The sequence below is a fragment of the Lepidochelys kempii genome, chromosome 16 (assembly GCF_965140265.1).
Source record: "Lepidochelys kempii isolate rLepKem1 chromosome 16, rLepKem1.hap2, whole genome shotgun sequence".
Lineage (NCBI taxonomy): Eukaryota > Metazoa > Chordata > Testudines > Cheloniidae > Lepidochelys > Lepidochelys kempii.
The window spans coordinates 15,390,492-15,409,408 of NC_133271.1; the positions used below are offsets into that span (position 1 = coordinate 15,390,492).

General features: G+C 43.4%; 1 protein-coding gene across 6 annotated transcripts in view; it reads left to right on the top strand.

The window, feature by feature from the left end:
• The window catches only part of COL27A1 (collagen type XXVII alpha 1 chain), a 294,861-nt gene that overhangs the window by 93,957 nt on the left and 181,987 nt on the right, over positions 1 to 18,917 (top strand). For all 6 annotated transcript variants that reach the window (XM_073314250.1, XM_073314251.1, XM_073314249.1 and 3 more), the window contains one exon: positions 11,759 to 11,812. In XM_073314250.1, the coding sequence (XP_073170351.1) occupies positions 11,759 to 11,812 (54 nt within the window). The remainder of the gene's footprint in view (positions 1 to 11,758; positions 11,813 to 18,917) is intronic.

Consider the following 18,917-nt stretch of genomic DNA (forward strand, 5'->3'; position numbering starts at 1 on the left):
GGATGTAATACCGCATTCGCTTAACTAACAGGAGGGGTGAGGATTAGCTAACTAACGTCTGCTCTTCCGTTGCAAATTTTTCATTCCAGGAGCTCTTAAGCACTTCTATAATGGGCCCTGATTCTTATTTACACTAAGGCTCCTTTCCTCCACTCTTTCAGTGTAAAGGGACCTTAAAGTGTAATTTTTGCCCATTTTAAGGCCCCCTTATGCAGCCAGGATGATGTAAAGGGACCTTCGTAAAGGAGGACCAGGCCTGATGTTTTCAATACAGGTTATTTATTTACATCACTGTTCTGCACTGGAACTTTTGCAGCATGGGCACAGCATTTAGCTATTGTTTTGTACTGTTGCCTTCACAGTACTGGGTAACATTTTGCACAGATACAGCTGATGTTTTGTGCAGAGATCTGCGCGTTGCAATCCATGTCATAGGCAGGCATAGCTACCTTTTATTCCCCCCTCTGGCAAACAGAGTGACCCAGCAGTGGTTTTACAAGACTCCAGTACATATTTTACATAATCCTTTATTGACATACACATTAGCACAGACCACACTTAAATACCAACATGGGGTTCTCCTATAAGCCTGCAGTTGTGGAAAATTACCAGTTAAAGAAAGTCTCTGCTCTCCCCGGCTCGTTATCCTTACTGCAGGTCTCCAGCAGAGCTTAGTGAGCACAATGGGATGTCTACACTTGGAGCTGGGAGTGTGATTTCCCGCTCAAGGAGACCTCATCCTGCAAGCTCTCATGAAGCTAGCATAATAAAAACAGAAGACCGCTGCAGGGGCACGAGCAGCGAGGGACGTATTTGGGTGGCTAGCCTCTCCCACTGCGTGCACTGGCCATGGCCTGTGTTCTATTTTTAGTGTGCTAGCTTGCTGAGAGCTAGTGAAAGTAACTTTCCTGGAGCTGGGAAGCACAAACCCAGCTTGAAGTGTAGACATACCCTTATGGTATGTAAACTTAATCCAGGGTCTGGAGGCCCCAGCTTTCCTGTGCACATATATCCAAATTCCTCCAGCTTAACAAAACTGAGCTTTGAAATTTCAGTGGCATTAAAAGGGGGGGGGAAAGTGTTGTTAAGACTCTGAGCAGGTCTTTCAGTGTCCTCCTCCCATCCATGGCACAGCCTGCTTCAGCAGGGAAGCCCCTGACAGTCACGTGTAACTTCTTGAGTTAAATCCCAGCCAGGGGGTTCTCATCAACTCAGGATGGAAATCCCAGCTGGGAAGTAATCAGATGCAGCTGAGCCTAGTTTGGCTGGCTCAGCTCTTTGAAACTGAGCCTAATTTCAGGAGAGAGAAAGGGGTGGCGGTATAAATGCCTGCACTTGGAGCACTAGAGACAGAAGAACTGCCCTGCGTGTATTGTTGTTTTGTCTTCATTAACGGTTCTGGGATTTAAGGATTTGCACTGCGGGAAGGGAATGTGGCCAGACAGTAGGATGGGCTTAGAGGGGTTCTTCTTTTTTGGTTGCAAAAGAACCCTGAAAAAATAATCAACCCCAGAGAGTTTTTTTTTTTTTCCTTTTTGCTTAACCTGGATGTCCTATGAAATTCCTCTGCAGCTACACAGACCTTGTCCCTGCTACAACAAGACCCATACTGGATCGGCCCATTGGTCTATCAAGTGAGGTATCCTGCCTCTAGCAGAGAGGCTAGCCCCTGAAATTTTAGGGGGAGGAGGAACGATGCATGTAACTAGCTTTGCAATGTTGTACATTTTGAGAGCAGGAAGGATTTCTTCCTCTCCTCTGCAGTTTATGGCCTGATGAGGCATGGTGCTCTCATCGTACCTTGGATAACTTCAGTGTTGTTAATGCTTATAAAATTAGCCATCTCCTCAGAAACCTGCCATGGCCTTTGACTCTGATCACCTGCAACAGTGAATTCCACAGGGCGACAATGTCCTATTGATACAGCACAGTATTTCCACTTCTTTATACAAGTCTGCGGGGTGACCCCCATGGTCTCTGATTATTGGACAGCGTAAAAATAACTCTGAGTGGCTTTCTCTTTTCTAGGGTTGGTGGCCCACTGTTGGTTTATGGAGAGCTGGCTGGTCACATGATGCTGGCTCCTTATTTCCAATCTTCCTGAGCAAAATAAGCTATAACAGTCGAAGCATAGTATTGCCAGTGCATACCTGTATTCACGCTAGGGGCTCTTGCCAGCATAGCTCTGTCGGTCTCCAATCTCACCCCGACCGATATAGCTATGCCAATGAAAATTTGTAGAATAGATCTGGACGGTGACTTAATTGTGATAGGCATAGAACTCACTAGCTGTAGTCCGTGCTGGCACTACATAGTGGGTTTTTTACTGGTATTTCGGTTAGGGGCATGTGGGATTTTTTATATTTATATTGAAATACTTTTAGTGGTACAATCCCTGGCCTGGATGCAGTTCTGTTGGTATAAGGATACCTGATATGGGAATAGCTGTACCAGCATAAAGCCCCTTTGTACTGACATAACTGCATCCATGCTAGGGAAGTTCTACCACTTTAACTATGCTGCTAGAAAGTGGTACCATATTTGTGTGCAGACAGCTCGATTGCACTGAAGAATATGCGTGGCTTAGTGAGGTCTGCAGAAAGAGAGTTAAAAGGTGCTGTAAACCACAGCAATAATGCTTACGCGGCAGTTTCCAAATGTTAATTAAACCTTACAACCGCACTCTGGAGTAGCACAGGAAGCCTGCACATGTGGAAACCAATGGGAAGTTTGCCATTGGATTCACTTCCACAGAAACAGACTTAGGGTAAAATTTTCAAAAGTGCTTAAGTGACTTAGGAGCTTAAGTCCCATTAAAAGTCAGTTTTGCAGGTGGGCAAACTGATTTGCCTAAGGTCTCATAGCCAGCCAGAGGCAGAGCTGGGAATAGGACCCAAAAGACTTTAATGCCAACTCTCTGCACTAATTTTAAGCTCTCAATAAATAGGAGAAATTCCATTGTGCAAGTAGGTAAAATGTTGCTTTTGCACTCACTGATTCTTACCTCCATCACGCCATGAGCCTCAGAGCATTGGAAGATTCCAAGCTCCTGCTGTAGCATTTCATTGCTACATCTTGTCTTTGGTTGCAAAAAAATAATCCTAATCTTTTTCAAAAATGGGGCTTTTCCCCCCAAGATGATAAAATTTCAGTCTTCTGTAAAGATTGTCCCAATCTCCTCATTCCACTAGGAAGGTTTTCCAGTTTCTAAGAAGTGTTTAAAGAAACAGTTTGTTTGGCCTCATTTCAAATATTTAGCTCATTTTTCAGCAAGCCAAAGGTCAGAGTGGAATCTGGAGGTCAGGAGCAGAAAAGCTGCTTTACATTGTGAAGCCCCCAAGTATAATGAGTTTTCAATGAGTAGCTGTCCCTTTTGGATGAAGCGCTGTAGCATTTTGCGTGAGTTTTTTAATGGGGGGGATTGCACACAGTTGCACTTTTGTTAATTTGTGCAGGCTGTGAACCAGTACAAATAAAAGAGTTTCTGTGAGATGGGTCCCATCTCTGCCCATGTAGCAGAGATGAACTGGCTGGCGCTGTGGAGTTCACAAGTAGATAGCTTTCACATGAGGTGGCATTCCATCCAGATTACAAGCCCAGCCACATTTGGGAACCCCCTTACCCCACCCCATTTTCAGAACACATTGAGGGATTGTGTTCAACGCCTGGTTTCCATGCTGCTGATTCTCTGGTGACTGCTGATGATTAAAACAGTGTCCCATGATAAAACTTTCCATGGAATTTCTGGTGCCGAGGCTGGAAGACTTCAGATATAAATCGACTTGTTGCTGGGTTTTATTGTTTAAGCAGTGCCGAGAGTGAGCCAAGATTGTGTGTGTGAATAACATAGAGGCTGGTAGAATTTCAGCTCCTAACTTGGTGGACTCAATGTTGTCCCATCCGATGCAAAGAAAAGAGAGAAATGAGATGATGATGATGATGATTACATATAGTCATAATACTTATGAGTATATACCGACCCTTTTAGTTGAAGGGGAAAGAAGTAGGGTTTAATCTAGAAGAGCATGAATAGAGGGTAGCAGCTAGCTCTAGCATAGCTCATCTATGGAAAGATGGCTACGTCTGGGAGATACGGATTAGGGATAGGTAATCCTGATGGTCTGGAAGGGGAGGGTAATGAAAACTGGATTAGGCTGGGTAACACAGGAGTAATTAGCTGAAAGGAAGATTGGACAGACACTGTCTTTGTGAGGTGCGTGTTGATAGAGGGATGGATGTCTCTGAGACTGTTGGTTTGATGAGAAGAAGCTGCCTTTCAACATGTCATATAACAGGCGGTTAACTGGGATTGGAGCATCAAATGTTGCAGCTGTAGTTGTTTTGTGCTAGTAGTCTGATGTGGTCCCTTTGCCGAGGAGCTGTCCTATATATGCCTTTGGTGAAGTTCCCTCTGTGAGTGGTTAGTTCAGGTGGGAGTAGTTAAAACTGATCTTACTGGAGTGGCTAAGGGTTGGTGAGGATGAGATTGTGCAGTTAAGAAGGGGCTTTGATTTGCTTTGGCTTTTTATACATTCTTTGTGCCTTCAGTGTGAGAGAGAGGGACAAGATTGAGAGTACTATAGACTTGGGAGGCTGCTGGTTTTCCTACCATCCATTATTATTTATTTGTATAGTGGTAGCACCTAGGAGCCCCTGTCATAGACCAACACCCCACTGTGCTAGGTGCTGTACAAATACAGAACAAAAGGACAGTCCTTGCTCCAAAGAGATTATGACCTAAGTGTCTATGTTCCGGAGTTCTGGTCAAGGAATAAGTTTTAGAGGTGAAAGGGTACGTCATTCCCCATATCCATTTAATCATAGGGCACTCTGTTGAAATTGCCTATAAGCATGCAGCTTGTGATGGTGGAGAGATGGGCACCTGAGCAGCAAAGACTCAACTGAGACAAGGAGGTTGCATAGGCAGCCCCACGGCTATTAGATGACAATGACTTGTTTATTACTATCCTTATATTCATAGCTATGACCTAAAGGTGAAAGATGTCCTGGTTTATTAGCAAACTCCCTCTGATTTGGAATGTTTGCTAGGCAGGAGTTTATACTTGGACCGGCTGATTCTACAGAGTTGGAGCGTCACCATCTTTCGTGATCACTTATTATAGCTGAAAGAGAAGTGTAATGAGCTGAATAGTCGCTGTTGGGATCAGTGTAAATGAAGGGGTAGTTGCATCTGCCATTGGCTACAGGAGATAATAGAATGGCTCCATGAACATCTGAGACACACATTGTTATATTTAGGATTGATTGGGTTGCAGAGGGGCTGTTAGCTCCATTAGTGGTTTGATTGGGGTACGTGTCACTGGGACATGTGCTATGCATAAGGGCACTTGTTTCTGAGATGGATGAATTGAAATTAGGTGTGGTGGTTTCTCTTTTCATTTTTGCTGCGTGCTGGGGTAGGTTGTTTGTAGTTGCCTATGGGCAGATTTGATGAAAGGCAAGAGGTGGTTGATGGTGAGACGGTATGAAAGAGGAGTGAAAGTTGCCTGTGGGATTGGAGAGGAACAATAAGGTAGGTGAGGAATAAATGCACCCACGGGCTGGCAGAACACAGAGACCATCTCCATATAGCATCTTAACACTGATCTGGGCATGTGTATGTGGGCTTGGAGGGTGCAGTTTAAAGTTCCACCAATTACTTCCATTGCCATTATAGACAGGTGCGTAGCTTAAATCCTAGGGCCTGCCTGTTCAGATTTTCGCTGCTCAAAGCTCCGGAGGCAGATGCTGTCCTGTACGTTTTGTTACTCTGCTCATGGTTAGCTGTACCATGCTGACTCTTTCTCCTCTGCCAAGAATGTGGGTGTAAACTTAGATTAAAGGGCTAACCGTGTTGAAACATATCAAAATCAGTTATTTTTTACCATTTTAGGACTCTTGCCAGACTACGCCCTTGTCTCTCCATAGCTGCACTATACATTTTAAATGAGACTCTCATAACCTTTGGGCTTGATCACTGCCATGCCCTGGTTACTGGGTTGGACTTCCCACTACACCAGCAGCACATTGCCTTCCACTTAGTCAGACCGGGATGCTTTGGAGATTTCAAGTGAGATGGATGTCTGCTATTTTGATCTTGCTAACCCCATGTTCTGTTCACCTCCCTATGTCTCTGATCCCACTGAAGTTAATGCTAAAACTCTTATTGAATTCAATAGTATAGGAACAACCCCTTAAACTAGGGATCTGGGTGTTTATCTTATTGCATATCTTATCACTTGGTGTTGAGAATTCTGATCTTGCAGACCTTTGCTTGGACTGAAGACTGGTCCCTTTTCAGGCTGGCTTTTGGTTAATGCTTCCTACGGTTGTGCTGCAAAAGTCTGCCTATGAACAGTGTTAGGTACATTATTTGTTAGCCCATGAGTTTCTGACTGGAAGTTTAGCCATAGATAGGGCTACAGATTTGTTATAGCATTTTTTAAATAAAAAATCACAGAGCAGTCATGGTGAATTTAGTAAAAGTCACGGATTTAATGACTGCTCCATGATTTTTGTTTAAAAATGCCCTGACAGACATGTAGGCACCGACCATCCATAGCAGCACCCTCCGCCCCAGCACCACAACCCTAATCTTGGTCTGAGTAGGAAGAGGAGCTGAGCCCAGACCCATGAGACAGCAGCCGCTGCTGCAGGGTGAGTCACAGACACCAAAAAAGTTGCGGACAAGCAGGAAAATCGCGCTATCTGTAACTCTCTTCCCACCATGACAGAGCTGTAGCTGTAGATTCTGCATTTCCAGCTGGAAGCTGGGTCAGCGTCAATCAGCATTGGCTGTTCCCGGTTGGAGGTTGTGCTGCTGCCTATCGCTTTCTTATTGAGAATTCTGTCTTGTATTATGATGGATAACAAGTCGCATGAATGTGCACCAAAAGGAGACCAAGCTGTAACATGGGATTTGAGCTGGGATGTTTGACTCTGAACTTGCATAACAGCTGAACTACCCTCGCTTTATAAATCTGGCTTGGTGCTTTAGACCTTGCTCTGGACTGCTTGCATTAACTGCTAGTGTGTGAAGACATTTTAGGATCTTGACTTTATAGAGATGTTGCTGCTCTAAGCTCTGTCATTAAAACTAATCCCTCTATAATTAGGACATTTTTTCTTTGCACAGCTATATGGCTCTGAATATTTCCTTGATCCCAAAGACCCTAGGAAAATGCTTTAATCAGGGACAGCGAGGAAAACTGGTCCAATGATTAGGGTACTAGCCTGGGACTTGAGAAAACCTGTGTTCAATCCCTGCTCTGCCAGACTTCTCATTCTGTGAAACATGATAATGTACATAAGAACATCCATACTGGATCAGACCAATAGTCCATCTAGTCCAGTATCCTGTCTTCCAACGTTTCCCAGTGCCAGATGCTATAGAGGGAACTAACAGAACAGGGCAGTTAAGTGGTCCATCCCCTGTCATCCAGTCCCAGCATCTGGCAGTCAGAGGCTTAAAGACACCCAGAGCATGAGGTTGCAACCCTGACCATCTTGGCTAATAGCCATTTATGGCCCTATCCTCCACGAACGTATCTAATTCTTTTTTGAACCCAGTTATACTTTTGGCTTTCATAACGTCCCCTGGTAACGAGTTCTGCAGATTGACTGTGCATTATGTCAAGAAGTACTTCCTTATGCTTGTTTTCAACCTGCTGCCTAATAATTTCATCAGGTGACCTCTGGTTCTTGTGTTATATGAAGAGGTAACTAACACTTCTCTATTAACCCTCTCCACACCATTCATGATTTTACAGATTTCTGTCATATCCCCCCTTAGTCGTCTCTTTTCCAAGCTGAACAGTGCCAGTCTTTTTAATCTTTCTCCATATGGAAGCTGTTTCATACCCCTGAGCAACAAAAATGCTTTTCTCTGTACCTTTACCAATTCTAATAGATCTTTTTTGAGATGGGGGGCCAGAACTGCATGCAGTATTCCAGGAGTGAGCATACCATGGATTTATATAGCGGCATTATGATATTTTATGTCTTATTATCTATCCTGTTCCCAACATTCTGTTAACTTTTTAAACTGCCACTGCATATTGAGGGGATGTTTTCAGAGAACTATCCACAGTGACTCCAAGATCTCTGCCTTGAGAGGTACAGCTAATTAAAACCCCATCAGTTTTTATGTATTGTTGGGATTATGTTTTTCAATGTGCATTACTCTGCATTTATCAACATTGAATTTCACCTGCCATTTTGTTGCCCAGTCACCCAGTTTTGTGAGATCTCTTTGCAGTCTCCTTTGCACTTACCTATCTTGAGTAATTTTGTATCATCTGCAAACTTTGCCACCTCACTGTTTACCCCTTTTTCCAGATCATTTATGAAATTATTGATGAGCACTGGTCCCAGTACAGATCCTTGGGGGACCCTGCTACTTACCTCTCTCCATTCTGATAACTGACCATTTATTCCTATCCATTGTTTCCTGTCTTTTAACCAGTTACTGATCCATGAGGGGACCTTCCCTGTTATCCCATCAATCCTTACTTTGCTGAAGAGCCTTTGGTGAGGGACCTTGTCAAAGGCTTTCTGAAAATCCAAGTACACTATATCCACTGGATTACTCTTGTCCAAGTCTTTGCTGACCCCCTCAAAAAGTTCTAACAGATTGGTGAGGCATGACTTCCCTTTACAAAAGCTGTTTTAACTCTTCCCCAACAGATCTGTTGGCTCAACAAATGCTCATGCTACCAGATGTAATAAAAAACTCACAATTTTAATGAAATGAAATAAAACTAGTGGGATAGCTCAGTGGTTTGAGCATTGGCCTGCTAAACCTAGGGTTGTGAATTCAATCCTTGAGGGGGCCATTTAGGGATTTGGGGCAAAATTGGGACTGTGTCTTTTAAAGGCGATTAAAGGCACTGAATTCCTTTGTTAGTTGGACACTAATTCCATTTGTCTCCTTTGGAAATCACAGTCTGGGAGATCTGGACCCAAACATGCAGAATGATGACAGCAAATATTACTGTCTCAGAGCTGAGAAAGCAGCCAAATAACTTTCTCTTTATCCACCAATCTATGCTCCTCCTTTAAATCAAGAGTAAATGAAAGTACTTCTGCTGGTGGTGTAGAGATTGTGCATGTTGGCAGAATGCGAATCTTCAGAATTGACTCTTCAAATTGCTATGCCTCCCAGGAACGTGTTCTGGGATTTAGCAGCATTATTACCTCTGCCTGAAAAGTTAGCAGATTGCTTCTGCTCTGTACAAAGCCTGGGATAATTTATTTTTAGCTTCTTATTCCAGATAGCTCCTTAAATAGTCTTTGGAAAACATGTTGAGTTCTTTTAATAAATGATTTAAAAGGAGATATTGCTATATATCATCTATTGTAGGTATTTTACAGTGCCAGTTGCCCTTAGTATTGTCAAAGTCAGATTCAGGACTCACATAATTTGTCAGACCACTCTGTTTATTAGGAAAGCGCTTTGCCAATGCACCCAGATATGTGAGCCCCTCTCTGAGGCTCAAGCTAACTTATTTATACAAATAAGCCAAAGCCAATTTAACATAAGAGACAAAACGAAGCAGAAACTGGTAAACGTTAGTATGCAAATAGGATATGTATGTATATTTGTCAATCTCCTACCTCAGTAGGAGCTCCTGGTTAATTAGTTTGAGGACCTATTGTCTCACACTCCTTAATGTTTCTCTTCCTGACAACTATATTTCAACAAACCCTTCAAGCAGCATTTCTTTAAAGAATTATAATTTCAATATAATTCATTCTACTTTCACAGTATCTAGGCAGAGAAAATTGCTATAGCTTTTTGAGTGAGGGTCACAGACTATATTTTTCATCACTGATGTATCTATTTTTGAAATGAAAGAATCATTTAAGTGCCACTGGGGAAAACTGAAGCTCATTTTAAACAGGGACTTTACCATATGCCAATCACAGTATGGATTTGCATTCTAGTCTCATCAGAGCCTCTAAAAAGGCAAAATTTCAAGCACTTTTCAGGGGATGTGCCCTGAAGATTAAACAAGTAGTTAAACCGTTAAAATTTCATTGTAGCAAGTACCTCTATTTCCCCTTATTTGAGCTCTCAGAAACGTGCCTGCTGCTTATTCTAAAATGCCAAGTAAATCGCTCTAAATATATACAGTCTTCTCGATCCCCCAAATCGCTGCTCCTTCTGGGGCTTTTGCAACTATTTTGATTCCTGATGAGGATGCAGCGATGCCCACAAAGCACACTTTATACTGCTGTAGTAAAGCTACCTCCCATGAATGAAACAAGCTATTCTGATAAAAGCACAGCTTTGCTGGAACAGCTGTGTCTATGCTAGGGACTTCTGCCAGCACAGCTCTGTCGGTCACAATCACACCCCTGACTGACATGGATTATGTCTCTATTACAGACTTCTGCCAGCATAGCTAAGTTTTATGCACCCTGGTACCGCACTGGGGCTAAGCACAAAACCTCCAAGGCTGCCAGGAGTTTAAAGGTCCTATTGTCTGCTAGCATAACTCCACTGACTAGTGTCCCTAGGGAGGAAGTCAGGTCACATAGGAAATGTGAGGTTTCAGAGCAGCAGCCATGTTAGTCTGTATCCGCAAAAAGAAAAGGAGTATTTGTGGCACCTTAGAGACTAACACATTTATTTGAGCATAAGCTTTTGTAGGGAGGTTTCAGAGCAGCAGCCGTGTTAGTCTGTATCCGCAAAAAGAAAAGGAGTATTTGTGGCACCTTAGAGACTAACACATTTATTTGAGCATAAGCTTTTGTAGACGAAAGCTTATGCTAAAATAAATTTTTTTAGTCTCTAAGGTGCCACAAGTACTCCTTTCCTTTTTATAGGAAATGCGATTGCAGAGAAACTCTTAGACTTGAGGCCTGGTATTAATTGAAGTCAGTGGAGCTATGTGGAAGCCCAGCACACTTGAGAGAGATCACCACTTTACTGCCATTGCTAATGCAGTTGCAAGTAGTTAGTGGGTTGCTCTCTAAAGTGGTTGCTGACACTTTGCGTATCTGCACTCTGGTGGGAGACTCCTGCAGTTGTGCATTGATGTGAAGGTAGGTTTTTTAAACCATCTTGCATCCCCTGTGTCTCTGCATTGCAAACTGCTCATGTTCTCAGTCTGGTTACAGTTGTATTTGCCATACAAGAACAATCTGCTAAAACGGGGTCAGCCCTGTCCAGCCACAGTGCCATTATCTCCTTGTTACTGCTGGCTAATTAAGAGGGCTGCCTAATCAGTGTTCTGCTTAAGCCACCTCCCTCCTGGGAGGAGCAAACTGAAGCTGTGTTGATTCCATGGAGGGGAAGAGTGACTGAAATGCTCACACCAGCTCTATCCCTCCTGCTGCCAGGAATGGCTTTTGTTAATTACAGATGTTTCGGGATGGTGACCTGGTCTACACTTAAAAGTATTGCCTGCATAGTTATGTTGGTTCGGAGTGTGCAAAACTCCAACCAACATTGCTTTCTGGCAAAAGCCCCTGTGTAGATGTAGTGTTATTGCCCCCTTTCCCCCAAAAAAGTCCTTTTTTTCAGTGTAGCTTATTTTGTTTGGGGACCTGGATCACCTCTAGGAGGGTTTGCAGGTATAGCAAAACCTTTCTAGTATAAACAAGGCCTGTGTCATTCCTGGGGATTGGACTGAGCCTGGATCTGAGCTTCCTCAAAGTTCGGGGGTGCTTGGAGCTGGGGTTTTGGCTCCATCCATATTGAATAACGTTGATTTGTATAGATTTATTATGCCTTTTTTTTCTTTTTTTTTAGGGTTCTCCTGGTCCCCATGGAAACCCTGGCCGCCCTGGTCTACCTGGCCCTAAAGTAAGTGTTTACCAATGTGAAAAGCTTTTGCCTTCTAGCTCCAGAGGAGACCCCAGTAAGGAGAGAGAGCACATAAGGCTCCCTAGGGAAATAATTGTAAGGGCTCTTTCATCACCTCTTTTCACACACAACACAGCAAGGTCCTCTCCCTACACCCTGTGAAACTCCCTGCAGCATTGCAAGGCATGCCGTCTGCACCCTCAAAATTCACACGAGGCTCCCAATAGTATCACAGATTTCTTCATCCTCCACAAGATCAGACTTCCGTCCTGTAAGGCCCCTGTTGTTGTTCAGCCTTCTTTGGGTGCTTAGTGAATTCTTGTGGGTTCTTCAGCACTCTTAGTCAGCTGTGTGACTGCTACTCCAGTCCAGACCACCCAGACAGCAGAATTGGCAAAGTATTTCTTTGTCTGTCTCCTCCCTCCCCTGAAATCACTTCCATCTCTCCTCTTCCCCTCCAAAATTCCACCCAATTCTTCTTCCTCTGCCTGATACCCCCTTTAATACCATGCAAAGATTCACTTCAGAGTCCTGGCCAAGATTTTGGGATCAGCCAGCAAAGAGGCAAAGAATCTATCCCAGATTTGAGCCTGGGCACAACGTATGGTAGGACAGAACTCAGCGGGGTTAGTCACTATGCTGTCAATGACTGCAGTTACGTCCAACACAGCTGAAAGTGTCAAATCTTAAGGACATCCTAGTAACCTGGGACATAATATCCTACCTGGACCCTAAAGTCCCACAGTACATCACCTCTTCTGTTGTATTTCAAGTTTCCCTAGTTGCTTCCTTTTGGATGTCCTCTGCCTTCCCCCACCCCCACCAAGTTCTATGCTCCTTCCTCTACTGATTGCCCCCAAAAGCCTTTACTTCTGCCCCTCTCCTTTTTCTTTCCCCCACTCCCATACAGAAGTTCCACTTCAGTTCAGTAATAGCCCAAGTGCTGTACTGTCAGAGGTGCTATCAAAAAGTTGGCCAGTCAGAAGCAAGGCCTCGCCTGGCTGGCTAGAATACATTGTTAAAGATGCAGATGAAAAGAATAGGGACTAATTCCAGTGTGTTGGCCAACATTCCCTCTTCCAGAAACTTCCATTCTAATATCCAGCTTCATTCATTATATAAACACGTTCTCTAGAAAATGTAAAAGTCCTAAATTTGGATTCTATTTGGGGCCTGACCTAATCAGAAATAGCTTTAGAGCTACTGGTGGCCCAAGTGAGACCAGAATTTAGTGTCCTATAAAGGAATGCAGGAGGAGGGAATCAGTGAAAATCTCTCTGTTAAGCACTAACAAAGTGAAAGCTTTAGGATTTCACATCAAATTGAACAGAAGGTGCAAATAAGAGTAGATTATTTTCATTAGCACATCAGTAGGAAGAGATGTTTCAATTGCTATTGATGTTCTGGAGCAAAGAGTCTAGCAACCTGCCATTCTGCCTCTACATAATTAAAAAGTAGGCACCAGAGATGTGCTGGTGAACAGCAGCTGTTCTTTATTTAAAAGTGTAGTTATATGGTCTGAAAAGTGAGGTTATAAAAAGTCTACATCTTGGTGTTCTGTATTTATTCCCTGTCAATGACTTCCGGATCTCACTTGTTGAATTTTACAGGTCAAATCAAGATCTTTTTATCCTAGCTGTCAGCCCTGCAAACTCTACTTGGGATCTGCAATTTGCAAATTCAAGCTTTTTTGTGGGGGAAGTCAATTCCCCTTGCCTTGTACATAGCGAAAAATCATCACTGGTACTAACAATTATTTAGTCCAAGCTTTCTTCTCTTCAGCTGTCTTGACCCTGCCATGTGATTTTATATATTTTTTAAAAATATTTTTCTTCTTTCCTTTACACCATTCTGGACAGGTGGGCTTGAGACATTAAATGTTTGATGGGAAGACAAATGGACCAATGCAGATCATAGATGCATTCTAGTTACAATGCTTTTCCCTACTAAGGTGCAGTGAAGTTATACAGAATAGTGGAACACAGTTGACAACTTGGAGAAAACAATGCTCCCTTCCCCACCCAATCCATAAGAAAAACTCATCATCGCCAAGGCAAGCTACATTTCACAGTATGCTTTGATGATCAGCACATGTTGGGGTTTATTGGACTACTGTGGGGAAGGAGTCCTGGAATCGAGCACTGAGAACACCCTACATTCAGCTCTGTCAAATTCAAATCTTTGGACCTTGATGAGTCCTCTTGATCACCGTTCTGATAGCTGAAGAGTCCCAGCTGCCCTCCTTGCTTGTAGGTGCACTAGGAAAGAGGTGGTTTCAAAGGAAGCCAGGACCCAAACTGTAGTTCAAAGTTAACATCATGAACTGCATCCAGAAATAAGTTGGGGGTCCAATACTGTCTATGGAGCAGAGGTGATAAATGTTTCATGAGTCTGACTCTGGTAGCTACATGGGCCTCCAGCTAGTGCAGAATGTAGAGTTTCTGAGCAGCCTGGTTAATCAAGTCTGTCTAACTTCTTGTCAGTGGCTTGAAAAGGTCCCAGTAAAGGAAAAGAGAGAGCCTCTAGGCTGACAACCATCAGCTGTGGTAGGTGGTTCATCACGATGCTTTCCAAGGCAGAGGGAGAGCTCAGTGTCCCATAGTAATATGAAAACCATAGCTAAGTCTTGGGCTGAGAATGAATCTACATCTGGCCAGAGAATCAGCTGAGCAGTGACATAGTTATGCTGGAACTGGGGGTGCTTCCACTCCCCCTGGCTTGAAGTGGTTTCCATCATATAAAAGGTTTACAGTTTGGTTCAATGGCTCTCAGCATCCCCACTGTACAAATTGTTGCAGCACCCCTGAGCAGTGACTTTTTTGCAAGTTTTTACAACACACTATACAGACTGGGTAGCTCTATCTCTTCAGGTGCCACCTCTTGGCAGGCATGTACAGAGTGCTGTGGTTTTCTCTTTCCTTCCTGCCTTACTTCATTTGGCTGGTATTTAAAGCCCAACTTCTCAGACTCGGGGGGAAGAAGAAGGGCAGAATAGACTTTGCACGCATCTCTCTGACTTTTGCAATGAATCCACATTGCATTAATCTTGACAGGTGGGCTTCCACATCTGGGATCTGACTTTTTATCTAGAGGTGCTGAGTGTCTACAGCTACAACTGAACTTAGTGGGACCTGCAGGTGCTCAGTATCTCTGAAAATCCATCCCCTGAGAGGCAGGCTAAGTAGTGCTGGCCTCAGTTTTTCCTGTTAAGAGGCACTCAGGCAGCTAGCTGAGGTCTTCCCTAGATAGCACTTTGTAATAATAGTAGCTTGGAAAAAACAAGCAATCCAGCAATGGAGACCAAACTTTCCCAGACAGATACAGCTTGGAAAATATGACTAGAACAAATCACTGTCACTGAGGAAGAGAACCAGGAGCGTACTTGTTATCAGCTGAATTAACAGGGCACTGATAAGGCCAGGCGGTCAATTGCACGTTAGGGATTTCGTGGTTAATTTTATTTGACCAAGGGGTGGGTGTGTCTGTGTGTTTATACCATGGTATAAAATCACTTGTAAGTTTATACTACATTTTAGAGCTGTCCTGTTACATTGTCAAACAAATGCATTTTTTTAAATGTACCCCATGTTAAGAATTCCACCTTGTTCCTGTCATTATGGGGAATCTTAATAGGCATCTGTAAGTAAAAAGTTCTTTTAAATAGTACTATATTTTTTTTGAGCCAAATTCCCTGCTGTTGTAAAGGGGCACAGTTTCACTGGATTCAGAGTAGCAGCCATGTTAGTCTGTATTCGCAAAAAGGAAAGGAGTACTTCTGGCACCTTAGAGACTAACAAATTTATTTGAGCATAAGCTTTCGTGAGCTACAGCTCACTTCAATGGATGCATTCAGTGGCAAATACAGTGAGGAGATTTATATACACAGAGAACATGAAACAATGGGTGTTACCATACACACTGTAAGGGGAGTGATCACTTAAGATGAGCTAATTCCAGCAGGAGAGTTGGGGGGGCGGGAGAAAACCTTTTGTAGTGATAATCAAGGTGGGCCATTTCCAGGAGTTGACAAGAACGTCTGAGGAACGAGGGGAATAAACATGGGGAAATAGTTTTACTTTGTGTAATGACCCATCTGCTCCCAGTCTCTATTTAAGCCTAAGTTAATTGTATCCAGTTTGCAAATTAATTCCAATTCATCAGTCTCTCGTTGGAGTCTGTTTTTGAAGTCTTTTTGTTGTAATATTGAGACTTTCTGGTCACTCGATTACAGACCTAAAAGATTGAAGTGTTCTCCGACTGGTTTATGAATGTTATAATTCTTGACATCTGATTCGTGTCCATTTATTCTTTTACGTAGAGACTGTCCAGTTTGACCAATGTACATGGCGGAGGGGCATTGCTGGCACATGATGGCATATATCACATTGGTAGATGTGCAAATGAACGAGCCTCTGATAGTGTGGCTGGTGTGATTAGGCCCTATGATGGTGTTCCCTGAATAGATATGTGGACACAGTTGGCAACGGGCTTTGTTGCAAGGATAGGTTCCTGGGTTAGAGGTTCTGTTGTGTGGTGTGTGGTTGCTGGTGAGTATTTGCTTCAGGTTGGGGGTCTGTCTGTAAGCAAGGACTGGCCTGTCTCCCAAGATCTGTGAGAATGATGGGTCGTCCTTCAGGATAGGTTGTAGATCCTTGATGATGCGTTGGAGAGGTTTTAGTTGGGGGCTGAAGGTGATGGCTAGTGGCGTTCTGTTATTTTCTTTGTTGGGCCTGTCCTGTAGTAGGTGACTCCTGGGTATTCTTCTGGCTCTGTCAATCTGTTTCTTCACTTCAGCAGGTGGGTATTGTAGTTGTAAGAATGCTTGATAGAGATCTTGTAGGTGTCTGTCTCTGTCTGAGGGGTTGGAGCAATTGCGGTTGTATCGTAGAGCTTGGCTGTAGACGATGGATCGTGTAGTGTGATCTGGGTGAAAGCTGGAGGCATGTAGGTAGGAATAGCGGTCAGTAGGTTTCCGGTATAGGGTGGTGTTTATGTGACCATCGCTTATTAGCACCGTAGTGTCCAGGAAGTGGATCTCTTGTGTGGACTGGTCCAGGCTGAGGTTGATGGTGGGATGGAAATTGTTGAAATCATGGTGGAATTCCACAAGGGCTTCTTTTCCATGGGTCCAGATGATGAAGATGTCATCAATATAGCACAGGTAGAGTAGGGGCATTAGGGGACGAGAGCTGAGGAAGCGTTGTTCTAAGTCAGCCATAAAAATGTTGGCATACTGTGGGGCCATGCGGGAACCCATAGCAGTGCCGCTGCTTTGAAGGTATACATTATCCCCAAATGTGAAATAGTTATGGGTGAGGACAAAGTCACAAAGTTCAGCCACCAGGTTTGCCGTGACATTATCGGGGATACTGTTCCTGATGGCTTGTAGTTCATCTTTGTGTGGAATGTTGGTGTAGAGGGCTTCTACATCCATAGTGGCCAGGATGGTGTTTTCAGGAAGATCACCGATGGATTGTAGTTTCCTCAGGAAGTCAGTGGTGTCTTGAAGATAGCTGGGAGTGCTGGTAGCGTAGGACCTGAGGAGGGAGTCTACATAGCCAGACAATCCTGCTGTCAGGGTGCCAATGCCTGAGATGATGGGGCTTCGATTTGTACTCCCAGAGAATTTAAACTGTTGTTTTTTTCTCAAATATTTGTAATACTACAACTGTTTACATGAACCTCTTGCCACTTTGCAACAGCAGGTGACTTCATGTCTAATTAGTGAGGATGATGATAATCTCTCAATTTGACATGGACTTCTGTTGTACTAAAGACCATGCTTGTTGTCTTGCTAATGACTTGATAAAAAGAAAAGGAGTACTTGTGGCACCTTAGAGACTAACAAATTTATCTGAGCATAAGCTTTCGTGAGCTATAGCTCACTTCATCGAATGCATGCAGTGGAAAATACAGTCGGGAGATTTTATATACACAGAGAACATGACTTGATGTAAATCTGCCCATGTCCTAACAGCATTCAGTGTTGGGGGGGAAGGGTTTCTCCATCAGCCAAACAATGTTTTGTAAAGCTGTGTAAAAGCTGTTCCTGGAATGGGGATTCTCTCTATCATCTGGAGGCCTTTTGGGCTGAAATTGTAGTGGCTCTTCTGAATAAATCTTCATTTCTATAATGATACAGAGAGGATAAATTTCCTTTGGGAGTGTGGTTTGGCTCTAGAAACCTTGATGTTTAAAACACTGCTGGTAGTCGGATTTCTGGGCTGGAGTATTTTAATTTCACAGCTCCTGATTTTTTACAGATAGGAAAAAAAACTTTTTTCCCATGAAAAGGGAAAACAATATGGCCTGTTAGAGCAGGGAACTGAGCATCAGGACTCCTGGGTTCTATTCTTGGCTCTACCACTGTCTTGCAGTGTGATTTTGGGGTAAGTCAAGCTCCCTGTGGCTTAGTTTACCCACCTATATAATGGATCTAATAGCGCCTACCTCACAAGCATGTTGTGAGGCAGGGTCTTGGAAAAGTGCTTTGAGATCCTCCAGTGAAAGGTGCTGTAGAAGTGCAATTACTACTTAGTTTACACTACTCTAAGTGATCAAGCTAAGAAGATGTGACTGGGAAGGAAACATAAAGTAAAGACATCTGCCTGCAGGAAAAAATGCTGCTTTTGCAGAATAAAAAATGCTCCACATTCCATGAGAACACTTACAGCAACCATATTAATATGCTCCCAGCAATAGCAGGTCCCATAAGCAGCTCAGAGGCCTGCAAAGGAGGATTCCACAGACAGAAAGAAACTGCAGGGACGATAACAGCTGCATGCAAAGTGAGATTATCTGCATGACTTAATTTACTGTTTGGCAAACCCAGAACTCTTCATTCAGAATTTGTACAGATACATCTGCATCAAGTCAGCAGTGCTCTCTACAGTCTACGTCCAAGAAGTCTCTGACCAAACCTGTCGGCTTGTGGGGGACAGAGGGAAAGGGAGATTTACACTGTTTGGAAGTAAGTGTCAACATAAGCCCGTCACAGTGAGGCTGGAGGAATAGCTGCTCGTCTAGCTGGAACCGGACCATGATGCTGTTAATGAGAAACACTGGTTAAAAATACTTCTTTGCAACTTTCATGAAAGGACCTCAA